Source organism: Chiloscyllium plagiosum, unplaced genomic scaffold (assembly GCF_037043375.1).
Source record: "Chiloscyllium plagiosum isolate Xiang-an unplaced genomic scaffold, Cpla_swu_hap1 HiC_scaffold_6, whole genome shotgun sequence".
Lineage (NCBI taxonomy): Eukaryota > Metazoa > Chordata > Chondrichthyes > Orectolobiformes > Hemiscylliidae > Chiloscyllium > Chiloscyllium plagiosum.
Window position 1 is genome coordinate 50790083 of NW_028270144.1, and position 13556 is coordinate 50803638.

Below are 13556 nucleotides of genomic sequence, written 5' to 3' on the forward strand. Positions count from 1 at the left end.
GAATAGGATAAACAGACAAAGTCCCCCTTCCCTGGTGTCGGGGAGTCCAGAAAGAGAGGGCATTGGTTTAGGGTAAGAGGGTAAAGATATAAAAGAGACCTAAGGGACAACTCTTTCACGCAGAGGGTGGTACGTGTATGGAATGAGCTGCCAGAGGAAGTGATGGAGGCTGGTACAATTGCAACATTTAAGAGGCATTTGGATGGGTATATGAATAGGAAGGGCTTGGATGGATATGGGCTAGGTGCTGACAGATGGGACTAGATTGGGTTGGGATTATCTGGTCGGCATGGACAAGTTGGACCGAAGGGTCTGTTTCTGTGGTGTACCTCTCTATGACTCTTTAAGATTACAAGAGTTTTTTTTAAAGATATCTGAAAAGTAAGAGAGAGGCAAGAGTGAACCTATTACCCACCGGAAAATGAGGCTGGAGCAGAGAGTAGGGAACAAAGACATGGCAGAGGAATTGAATAAGTATTTTGCATCAGGTTTTACATCAACGACACACCAGAACTTTACGGTAGTCAGGAGGCAGAGTGAGTGCAGTGTCCATCACTAAGGAGGAGGTTCAGGAGAAACTAAGAAGTCTGACAGTAGATAATTCAACCAGACAGGATGGACTATAACCTGGAATTCAGAAGGACATAGCTGAGGAGATTGTAGAGGCATAGATGGTAATCTTTCAGGAATCAATGGAGTCTGGGAGAGTCCCAGAGGACTGGAAAGCAGCTAATTATAAATCCCCTATTTAAGAAGGGAAGGAGGCAGAAGGCAGGAAAATATAGGCCGGTTAGCCTGACCTCAGTAAGATTTTAAAGTCCATTGTTAAGGGTGAGATTGCGGAGTATTTGGAAGTGAATGGCAGTGTAGGGTGAAGTCAGCATGGTTTTGGCAAGGAAAGGTCTTGCCTGACAGATCTTGTAGAATTCTTTGCGGAAGCAAGGAGCAAATTAGACCAGGGAGAGCCAATAGATGTGACGTATTTGGATTTCCAGAAGATCTCTGACAAGGTGCTGCATAGGAGACTGCTAAACATGAAAAGTGTCCATGATGTTAGGGGCGAGCTACTGGCATGGAAAGAGGATTGGCTGACTGGCAGAAGGCAGAGAGCCGGGATAAATGTTTGGCAGCTGATGACTATTGGAGTTCCACAGGAATCAGTGTTCGGCTTATACTATTCATGTTATCCATTAATGATCTGGACAAAGAAACTGAGAGCATTGTTGGTAAGTTTACAGATGACACTTGCAGGTGGAGGGACAGATATTATTTCAGAAGTGGGAAAGCTGCAAATGATCTACAATGTGGGAAAGTATAAGGTTATGCACTTTGGTAGGAACAGAAGTGTAGACTATTTTCTAAATGGAGAATGGCTTCAGAAATCTAAAGCACGACGTGACTTAGAAGTCCTAATTCAGGATTCTGTTAAGGTTAAAATGCTCAAGTTCAGTTGATAGTTAGGAAGGCAAATGTATTATTGGCATTCATTTCAACATGGCTAGAAAACAAGAGCAGAGATGAACTGCTGAGGCTATACAACGCTCTGGTCAGACTGCATCATGAACAGTTTTTGGGCCCCGTTCTAAGGAAAGGTATGCTGGCATTGGAGGTGTCTAGAGAAGAATGATCCCAGGGACAAGGCACTTGTCATGTGAGGTTTATACTTAGGAGTTTAGAAAGATGAGGGGAGATTCTCATTGAAACTTCCAGGATATTGATAGACCTGGGTAGGGTGGACATGGCGATGATGTTTCCACAAGTAGGAAAGCCTGCGACTAGAGGGACACAACCTCGGTGAAGGGAGGAACCTTCAGAAATCGAAAGGTAGAACAGACTCAATGAGTTGAATGGCCTAGTTTTGCACCTGTATCTTCTGGTCTTTGCAATCTCATTGAATTAGATGGATATTTATGAAATAGCTGAACTCTAAATTGCCTGTGGTTCCAAAACTATTTCTTAACATGGTGAAAATTCTCAAAAATCCCCTATCACAAGTATTGTAAACCTTGATGTTTAATGAGCCGATGTAAGCAATATTTTATTGCATTTCAAATACAAATTTTCAGAAAGACGAAATGTAAACTGCACAGCAAGCATTATTTAACTTTCTTTAAAATTATGTAATCATTCTTTGAAATGACTTTAATACTGTGATGATCTATTGTATGATTCACTTCATAGGTGCAGCTGAAGGAGGTGATCGAAGAATTGCCAAATAAGATGATGACAGAACTTGCCGAAGCTGGTTCCAATTTCAGCGTTGGACAAAGGCAACTTGTGTGTCTTGCCCGGGCAGTTCTTAGAAAATGTAAAATACTTATCATCGATGAAGCAACAGCAAATGTGGATCCTCGGTAATGACCTGTTCTCAAAGTGCAATGATTTGCTAAAAGTGATCATATATTTGTGTTGTAACAACAAAATATAAATGTTGCTTACAAAGAATATTAGCAGTATTGCATTCAAGCTAGGTTCTGTCGTAACTCACTTAACTGCTGTGATAACCAGCAATGATGAAAACAGTAATTTGAGTTGGTTTCCTCTAATTTATATTTTGATTTTAGCATTCATGAAACACTAAATACAGAAAAGTTGCTATATCTTTGTAATTCTACCATTATTTAAGCTTGCTTAGCAGATAGTGTACTTTATCTAATGGTGTTTCATCAGCTTTTTTTTTGAGAAAGAAGTAGATATTGATATAAATCCAACAAGTCTCCACCAGGTTCATTGACAACACTACATTGTGAAAATGTGTGGAGACAGTAATTGTTCATCAGGATTTCACAGAATATTTACTTGAATTGTTGTAATCTTCTTGGTGTGTAAACAATAATCAAGTTTAATTTACAATGAACAGCAAAGTGATAAGATGATTAATTGGGACCGTTACATAACAAAATTATAGGAACTTGAAAAAGTAGAGGATGGGAAAATTTGACTTAACTGATGAAATTTCTTCCAACTTGACTTTTAACCCACTTTCACCAGCTGGGAGTAGGAATTATAAAAGCTCTTTGTTTAGTTGACCTGGGATTTGAATCAATACTATATAAACTCACCACAGCACATTGTGTATTGCCTATGGTTTCTAATGAAAATGCTTTGCAAACATTCTATTTACATTTTACATGTTATCCAAAATGGTCTTTAAAGAGAGGTTATAATCTAATTTATTCTCAAAATTTTCCTGATCATCCCTTGTAGGTTTCAATAATGAGGTTGGACCTAATTTTCTTGTCACCATACCTTTGCTTTGACTGAATTTGAGTTCTACAATCAAGATTGTTGCCGTCAGAGTTCTGAGGAAAGGTCACTTGATCTGAAACGTTAACTTTGATTTCTTTCCACAGTTGCTGTCAGACCTGCTGAGCTTTTCTAGCAATTGACACCAGGTCTAATTGCATCTTAATTCAATAAGCACACTAACATTGCAAGAATAATCATTCCACAAAACCAAAGTAAGAAACTGTTTTCCCTTTTACTTGTCCACAGTGCTGCAACGCTTTCATAACTCGATCACGAGCCTGATAGAAATCAGGACAGAGCAAGTCCTTGATTGCCACATATGTTAGGTAGCCTGATTTATTTTTAATTGTAATAAAAATTAATAACATTTCAAGGAGTTCAAAGCAGATCTTGAAAAGAAGGATTGAAACCTGTAAATGAGAATGACTGTGCAAAGCCAAGTATTTGCTTGAGACTTCTGTTTGGCTGCCAGCTTATAAGATGCAGTGTATAATAGTGTCTTTCTGGGCCTGGATTCAATCTTGAAAGCTCGATAGATGCCTCATAGCATGTCTGAACAGGTTGATTAAAAATGACTATAACAGTGGCTTAACTAAAGTTTGCAAACAATATAGAATACCTACACTGGCAAAGGTTGAGGCAAGGTTTGGCATTATACAACCCGAAAACACCATGAAGGAATTTTACTCCCTTCTCTATTATATATTGCATGCATGCATAAACACACAGTCCTGTACTAATAACCCAAGATAGCTTTTTTAAAAATATATTTTTAAAAATGCAATTTTTTTCCTTTTGAATATTACATCAAATACAAAACCAAACAATTCAAACTAATATTAAAAAACTAACCTGCTAATTACATAAATAAATATCAATGAATAACTAAGCTAAATAAGAAAAGCCTTAACAATAATAATAATGATAATAAGCATAACACAGCTGAGCAAAACAAAGCAATAGCCCTCGATCATCGAGTGCATAATTTTATAGATATTCATTTGTTCATAGTTCCTCCCCTCTGGATACCAGATTCATTACACTGAATTGCCATGGTTATATAAAGGCTCTTATTAGTATGGTGGACAAATCTGTACCCAAGTAGTTCAAAAAGGGCTGCCACATCTTACAGAAATTCTAAGTTTTATGGTGCCCCATACTCATAAGAAAGTCCAATGGGATGTGCTCCATGATTAGTTTAAGCCAGCCTGCCAACCCCGCGGGATTTTCCGATACCCACCCTAACAGAATATCCTTTCTGGCATAAAAGGCGAGGATACTGAAAAGCCTTTCTTTTTATGTGCATTTAATGTAAGTGAATGAAAAAAGCCAAGAAGAAGGGATACCGGGTCCATCTCCACCTCCATCGCCAAGCCCTTCTCTATTTCGCCTACCACAGTGCTCCAGTATGCCCACAGTCTGTGGCAGGACCAAAGACAATGAGTAAGCACGCCCATGCTCACTTTACATTTAGGACACATTGGAGATGCTCCTGCTTTAAATTTAGTAAAGCGACCTGGGGTCAGATGTGTGTCAAAAATGAAGTTTGGCAACATTGCCCTCCATCCCTTGACAGTATTGGGCTATGGCAATATTAATGTTCTCATTTTGTGGATTGCAAGGCATGGGTCTGCATTTTCCCAGATATTCTCCCATATTTTCAGAAGAGATCTCAACATCCAACTCCCTTTCCCATACCTTACAGAGCCATTCGGTCTCGTCCAAGGGACATTCTCCCAATAGATGCTAACAGATAATGTATCCTCAGCACTCAACACCCTCTTCTCCATGTCGGACCTATAAGGATCAGTTAGAAGTGTAGTCTCTTTTTGTATGAAGTTTCTAATTTGAAAGAAACAAAAGAGGTCCCTACTGGGCAGTTCATATTTCTGAGCCAACTGGTCGAAGGATATCAATATGTCCTCTTCGAATAAATCACCCAGGCAAGACACGCCTCTGGCTGCCAATAATTCCTGATGAAGGGCTCCTGCCCGAAATGTCTATTTTCCTGCTCCTCAGATGCTGTCTGACCTGCTGTGCTTTTCCAGCACCACTCTAATCTTGACTGAAATTTCCAGCATCTGCAGTCCTCACTTTCACCCTGCCTATAGTTTAAACCCAGAGTTCATCATCCCTGGCTGAAAGTCCTGCATACCAACTATGTGTGTCAAAAATGAAGTTTGGCAACATTGCCCTCCATCCCTTGACAGTATTGGGCTATGGCAATATTCCTTAACTGTTCCATTTTGTCTAAGAACAGCAGGCTATTAAAGGGGCATCTTGCCTGAGATGCTTCGATGTCCAACCAAAGTGAGTGAGGGTCCCCCCTGGGCCCTATCATTCACGTAAGATAGCACTGAGCTCAACTGATAGTTTTTGATACCTGGGAGGCCCACTCCCAGGCAGCACGGTGGCACGGTGGTTAGCACTGCTACCTCACAGTGCCAGAGACCCAGGTTCAATACCCACCTCAGGCGACTGACTGTGTGGAGTTTGCACATTCTCCCCGTGTCTGCGTGGGTTTCCTCCGGGTGCTCCAGTTTCCTCCCACAATCCAAAAATGTGCAGGTTAGGTGAATTGACCATGCTAAATTGCCCATAGTGTTAGGTGAAGGGGTAAATGTAGGGGAATAGGTCTGGGTGGGTTGCGCTTCGGCCGGTCGGTGTGGACTTGTTGGACCGAAGGGCCTGTTTCCACACTGTAAGTAATCTAATCTAATCCTCCCAGTCTGCAGAATAACTGCAATTAGTCAGTTTAATTGGGGGCCGCTTGTGATACCAGATAAAAGAACTAAACCAGCCACTCAGTCTTCTAAATATTTGTTTAGTAAAAAGCAAAGGAAGTATTCACATAGGATACAGTAGGTGGGCTATCCGACCTAATTAAGAGATCGGAAGCGCCTCCCAACTATGAAGGTCCTGCTTGAATAAATGGGCAAAATTGGCTTTAAATAGCTAATCAAAAATGGGAGTAATAAATATACCTAAATCGAGAAAGCCTTCCTGTGACCATCTAAAAGGGAACAAAGAACAAAGAAAATTTACAGCCCAGGAACAGGCCCTTCGGCCCTCCAAGCCTGAGCCGATCCAAATGTACTGTCTAAACCTGTTGGTCAATTCCTAAGCATCTGTATCCCTCTATTCCCCACCTACTCATGCATTTATCCAGACGCATCTTAAATGAATCTACTGTGCCTGCCTCTACCACCTCTGCTGGCAATGTGTTCCAAACGCACACCACCCTTTGTGTGAAGTCCTTGTCACGTGTATTCCCCTTAAACTTTCCACCTCTCACCTTGAAAGCATGACCTCTCATTGTTGAATCCTCCACCCTGGGAAAAAGCTTGTCTCTATCCACCCTGGCTATACCCTTCATGATTTTATAATCCTCAATTAGGTCCCACCTCAATCTCCTTTTTTTCTAGTGAAACTAAACCTAACCTACTCAACCTCTCTTCAGAGCTAGCACCTTCCAAAACAGGCAACATTCTCGTAAACCTTCTCTGCACCCTCTCCAAAGCTTCCACATCATTTTGGTAATGTGGCGACCAGAACTGGACACAGTATTCTAAATGCAGCTGAACCGATGTCTATTACAATGTTAACATGACTTGCCAGCTCTTATACTCAATACCCCGTCCAATGAAGGCAAGCATACTATCCACTCTCAGGATAAGGCACTCTGGGGAGACCACCCACGGGCATAGCCTCTGACTTCGCAAAATTGATCTTATAACTTGTGGGGAAAAACACCAGTCTCGGAGTCAGAATCGGGGTTCAATGACCGAGTTTATTGCACAAGGAAATACCGGAGCTCCAGGGAGAGAGAGAGATACCAACAGTACAGTGGTCAGCTACGAGCCTTCTCTCAACCCGGAGCACATCTCAAGAAACTTTAATACATCTTGTGATACGATAGGTCATGATGAGATTATTGTCTTTGTAACATGGTTTGGTTATGGCAATCATTACAGAATCGTTGATAGTTTTGATACAGTCTTTGTCAGTTCCAGCGCAGCCTTTAGGTTCCACGTGGTCATTGTCGGTTACAATGTCTGCATGGAAATCTATTGCTGTGGCAATGGGCGCTAATCAGTCTTCCTGAGAAGGACGATTACTGCAGCCCTGGCTATTGGCATTTCGTATTGAGTCTGTATCAAGCTGTTACCATTTCTATCGGAGGTGTTGGCTGGATCCAGACACTTCGATGGGCAGTATTCATTACTCATGTGTATTCCCTCCCCCACCCGCCTTAAACTAATCAACTCGGTTGTGAGTGCATTGTTCTAGCATTCTGGTAGCCCCAGGCAGTTTCTGTATCTGCTCTGCTGTTAACCTCCATATCGTGATCCAGCGGCCATCTTGTGTGTCAAGTTGGCCAACTGATGCCTCAGCGGCCACCTTGTGTGTCCATGTTCTGGATCAGTGGTGCTGGAAGAGCACAGCAATTCAGGCAGCATCAGACGAGCAGCAAAAATCGACGTTTCAGGCAAAAGCCCTTCATCAGGAATAAAGGCAGAGACCCTGAAGCGTGGAGAGATAAGCTAGAGGAGGGTGGGGGTGGGGAGAAAGTAGCATAGAGTACAATAGGTGAGTGGGGGAGGAGATGAAGGTGATAGGTCAGGGAGGAGAGGGTGGAGTGGATAGGTGGAAAAGGAGAAAGGCAGGTAGGACAAGTCCGGACAAGTCATGGGGACAGTGCTGAGCTGGAAGTTTGGAACTAGGGTGAGGTGGGGGAAGGGGAAATAGGAAACTGTTGAAGTCCACATTGATGCCCTGGGGTTGAAGTGTTCCGAGGCGGAAGATGAGGCGTTCTTCCTCCAGGCGTCTGGTGGTGAGGGAGCGGCGGTGAAGGAGGCCCAGGACCTCCATGTCCTCGGCAGAGTGGGAGGAGGAGTTGAAATGTTGGGCAACGGGGCGGTTTGGTTGATTGGTGCGGGTGTCTCGGAGATGTTCCCTAAAGCGCTCTGCTATGAGGCGCCCAGTCTCCCCAATGTAGAGGAGACCGCATTGGGAGCAACGGATACAATAAATGATATTAGTGGATGTGCAGGTAAAACTTTGATGGATGTGGAAGGCTCCTTTAGGGCCTTGGATGGAGGTGGGGGAGGAGGTGTGGGCACAGGTTTTACAGTTCCTGCGGTGGCAGGGGAAAGTGCCAGGATGGGAGGGTGGGTCGTAGGGGGGCGTGGACCTGACTAGGTAGTCACGGAGGGAACGGTCTTTGCGAAAGGCGGAAAGGGGTGGGGAGGGAAATATATCCCTGGTGGTGGGGTCTTTTTGGAGGTGGCGGAAATGTCGGCAGATGATTTGGTTTATGCGGAGGTTTGTAGAGTGGAAGGTGAGCACCAGGGGCGTTCTGTCCTTGTTACGGTTGGAGTGGTGGGGTCTGAGGGCTGTTCGTCTCGTCGGATGCTGCCTAAATTGCTGTGCTCTTCCAGCACCACTGATCCAGAATCTGGTTTCCAGCATCTGCAGTCATTGTTTTTACCTTGTGTGTCCGTGTGCCTAGTGTCACCCTGCCCTGTGCCATCTCCCTCTTCAAACCCGAGAGCCACCAAATAGATTGCTGCATTGTATCAGGTGTGGCACTGAGACTGCTGGGTTTGATAAGACAAAAACATCATCTGCATACAGTGCGATCTTATGTGACTTCATCCCCACTTCTGGAGCGGTTATTTTGCCTCTGCCAGCAGTTCAATCACCAATCACCAATGGTGACAAGGGACAGCCCTGTCGACTGCCCCTACAAATATTAAAATTGCTTGACCGTACACCATTGGACCGCAGCAAGAGGATCAGTATACAAAAGCTCCACCCACCTGATGAAGGTCTCTCCCAGCCAAACCACTTCAAAGTATGGAAAAGATATGGCCACATGACCCTGTCAAATGCTTTTTCTGCATCTAAGGTGATCACCAATCCCTGGACCGATCGCTGTTGACATACTTGAATCATGTTAAGTAATGTCCTGACATTACCCACCAATCTGCAACCTTTTATGAATCCTGTCTGATTCTCCTTAATGATGGAGGGCAGTACAGTTTCTCACCTTAATGCCCTAGTCTTGGATAGCATTTTGAAGTCAATGTTCAGGAGTGAAATGGGTCAATAGGAAGCACAGTCCTCTGGGTCTTTCCCCTTTTTAAGAATGAGAGAGATGTTCACCTCTCTTAGAGATGGTGGAAGGAGGCCATGACTACGTGAGTCATTAAACATACTAAGCGTTGGCTCTGACAATATACTTATGAATTCCTTACAGAACTCACTGGGGAGCCCGTCAGGACCCAGCGCCTTCCCAGTCTGGAGCTGCCTGACTGCCTCTTGCACCTCTTCCTCTGACAGTGGGGCATTGAGGAGAGACTCTTGTTCAGGGGTCACTCCCAGAAGGTCCAAATTCTTTAAAAACAATACTCCATTCTAACCCACCCACACTCTCAGCATTCAGATTGGTTAATTCGGAGTAAAATCTCTAGAATGCTGCATTCATCCTTTTAGAATCATAGGTCAAACTTCCAGTTTCCTCCCTGATCAAGGTAATGGCCTGGGAGAGACACTTTTTCCTAGCAAGATATGCTAGGTACTTGCCCGATTTATCCCATGCTCAAACAACCTTTGACTTGCAAATGTAAGCTCCTTCTTGGCTGTCCGTGTGAGCATCGAGTTCAGTGTAGACTGAAGCACTGTGATCCTCTGCAGTTTAACCAGTGAGGGCCTGCCAAAATATGCCTTTTCAGCTACTTTCAAACACATCTCGAGCAAGCGTTGCTGCTCACCTGTGCATCACCTCTTCCTGACTGAATAGGAGGTAACCAGCCCCCTAGCATAGACTTTAGCTCTAGTCAAACCTGAATTACTGTCTAATAAAGCCCTGGACTCAGTAGAAAAGAATTCAATAAACTTGCTGTCTTGAGGATGAAGGGGTCCAGTCACCAGTGCCTCGAGCTTACCACAGTATCCTTACTCTTAACCATTAAATACACTGGGGCATGATCGGAAATAGTGATATTGCCAATTGTATATGACACCACCAAGCCCAGATGTGTTGCAGGAGTCAGAAAAAGATCAATCCTGGTATTGCATTTATATGGGTTCAAAAAAAATGTGAAATTCCTGCCAGTAGGGTGAAGGTGCCACCAAACATCTACCAACCCCAATTCAGCACACAGATTCCTTAATTGTTTAGATCGCAAAGAAGATATTGATGGGCCTTTGGGCAATTGAAATCTCCTCCTATGATAATATGCTGAGAGGTAAGGTTAACCAATCTAGAAAATGCCTCTGTCAAGAATTTAATTGGGTGGGCCGGGGAAGAGTAAACATTTAAAATTCTGTATTCTTCCCCATGCATCAAAGCTTTACGGATTATAAATCTCCCGTGTGTGTCTTTAATGCACTCTAATAACTTAAATGGAAGATTCTTTCTAACTAAAATGGCCACCCCTCTACTCCTCTTTTGAAAGATGAAAGATAAACCTGGTCATACCTATTCTGTTGCAGCTTCAAATGCTCTGCATCATCCAAGTGTGTTTCTTGTTATAAGGCAACATCCGCCCTCTCCCTTTTAAGGCTGGAAAATACCTTATTCCTCTTGACAGGTGAATGACTCCTATTAAAATTCCAGGTGCACCACTTAAACACATCCTTAGCTATAACCTTCTATAGCACCATCTAGACTCCAGAGAGATAGAACCTGAACTAGATATCACTGAGCTTTAATGCAAAAGAATCCACAAAACTTAAAAACTACACAGACTAAAATAACTATAGCCAACAATTATACAGAACTTACCAAAACTATGTACAGCAAAAACAGAAGAACAAAAAAAAAAAAAAATCGTCAAAGGCACGGATTAGAGGAATTTACCCCCCCATTCAAAGGGGGTACCTACACATCCTACAGTCCTAGTAACCATCCCAATTGTCCTCTCAACTCCCATCAGCTAGAGTCACACCACATAAACCAACCACACAGCAAAGAAAAAAAAGGTTAGTACTATTAACAAGTAAACTAAAAATAAATATGTCACCCATCCCTTAACATAACTTAGAGATTAAAGATAAATACTCTATCCATCTGGGACATCATTTCTTGTAACTAATTACCAGAAAGGAACTCCAAGTCCTTTTTAAAGGAGACCAAACCCAAATAACTCTGTCCTCTATGCCTATTCGGCCATTTGATTTAAGTCAACGTATCCACAAAGTTCTTTGCTTTCTCTGGCCAGTCGAACAAATCTATGGATCCATAATGATTGATCTGAAGCACTGCTTCGGATATAATAATCTTAATCTTAAAGAATACTGAATCCCAAGCGTTCTCAATCTCCTCCTGATGCCATCATAGGACTTCATTTTCCGGACCACTCCCACTGAGACGTTTTGAAAAAACATGACCCTGGAGCCGCCACATACCAACGCCCTCGAGTGCCTCCCCTGGGCTATAGAGGCTTCCATGACCCTCTGCTTGTCTTCATGATGATGGAACCTCACCAGGACAGTGTGTGGGCACTGATCCACACCTGGTTTTCATTCTGCGATCCAGTAGGCTCTTTCAATTGTTACATTTCCCTTCTCAACCTCCAACCAAGGAACCACTTCTCGAAGAACTCCATCGGCCGCTCACGTTCCATCCTCTCCAGAATGCCAACAACACGCAAGTTCTTTCTTCTGCCCTGTTTTCGAGATTGTCTACCAGATCCAACAGACGATGGACTTGTGTTTCCAGGGCTTCAATCCAGCTCTTCGAGGAGTCAGTCTTTGCCTCTACTCCTGCAGCCTGGCGCTCGAGCTCATCAGTCCTTTTTCTCAGATCTTGTAGCATAGCAGATACAGAGAAGACAGCTTCTCGATTTTTTTTCCCTAGATCTGCCTCCCCAGTACCTCGTGAGATTTGGCCAGTTCCTCAACCAGGGTCTGGTGAGTCAGCAAGCCCACTGCTTCAGAGGGCTGCGCCGTGGCCCCAGCCTCAAGTGATGTTTAGATTGATTCTAATCTAAAAAGTGCACCCCCTCACAGACTTAAGACACTCTGCACTCACTACACACACACACTTTCTCACACTCACAACCCCCAATCCAGACAGAGACACACACATAGACAGACAAAGACCCACATACACACATATATTTTGTGGGGTGAATTTGTACTTGCAGGGTTACATTGTACTTTGCTCAAAAACTGCATGAATTTATGTAAAACTCCGTTATCTCACTTTTTAGATTAGAATCAATCTAAACATCATGGCATAGACAGAGAACACAGGGGGCCAACACCTTCAACATATTGTCTAGCTATCACCATTGTTAACAGCTAACCCGAGAATGCAACATTTTAAAAAAAAGGTTTTGTGATTTACACATGAAAGAAATGAAACTATCACTGTATTCTAACAGATGAAAGGCTTAACAGACAATCAATTTTTCAATGTATAATTTCAGTTACAGCACACTGTAAATTTTTGCTATAAATTCTGTGTTAGGCTTGAGCCCTCCACTATCACCTGATGAAGGAGCGACGCTCCGAAAGCTAGTGTGCTTCCAATCAAACCTGCTGGACTATAACCTGGTGTTGTGTGATTTTTAACTTTGAACATCTGGGTTGGAACAGTTAAGTTGCCTGACAACATCCAAATCAGAACTGATCAAAATAAACATCTGGTTAAATTGTCAACCAATTCTGATGGTGGTTAATGCTAGCACAGCTATATCAGTGATTGCAGAACCAGTTTTGAACAAAATTCACTCTGGACTCCAACCCTTAAGTTTGCATAAGAACTCGTCTCTAATGAGAACCTACACAGAGAAACTTTTACAGATTAAGGGTACAATTTCAGTTTCGGTCTTGTATGAAAAACAGCTGGTTCAGTTCCCACTAATTGCAGTAAAAGGCTCAGGCACAATCCTGATGAGGTGAAATAGGTTGAGAAAGATTCACCTTGATTGGCTTCTCATTTTTCAATTAGAAAATGGCTGCCTTAATGAAGTCTTCATTAAGTACTTTTTCAGGAAGGTCTAGGGGCTATTAAAGAAGCCAAGGCCACCTTGCATGTTTGCCTTCAAAGGGAACAATGCATGTTCCAGGCGCCCCAAGTGACCACCTTGGGCTACAGAGTTGACAAGGCTGGGGTACACCCATTGAAGGATAAAATGAGGGCAATCAAAGGTACCATGGCTCCCACATCAGTACCGGGGCTTAGGTATTTCCTTGGATTGTTGAATTGTTACAGAAAGCTCATATGTAACCTGGCCTCCATCTGCTATCAAAACAGGTCAGCTTTGGAAATAGTCGCGGAACCAAGTTATAGC

At 43.0% G+C, this 13556-nt stretch overlaps 1 protein-coding gene across 4 annotated transcripts in view; it reads left to right on the plus strand.

Moving 5' to 3' along the window:
- abcc4 (ATP binding cassette subfamily C member 4 (PEL blood group)) overlaps positions 1–13556 on the plus strand; it is a 624022-nt gene that overhangs the window by 533909 nt on the left and 76557 nt on the right. For all 4 annotated transcript variants that reach the window (XM_087987997.1, XM_087987995.1, XM_087987994.1 and 1 more), the window contains one exon: positions 2182–2354. In XM_087987997.1, the coding sequence (XP_087844123.1) occupies positions 2182–2354 (173 nt within the window). The remainder of the gene's footprint in view (positions 1–2181; positions 2355–13556) is intronic.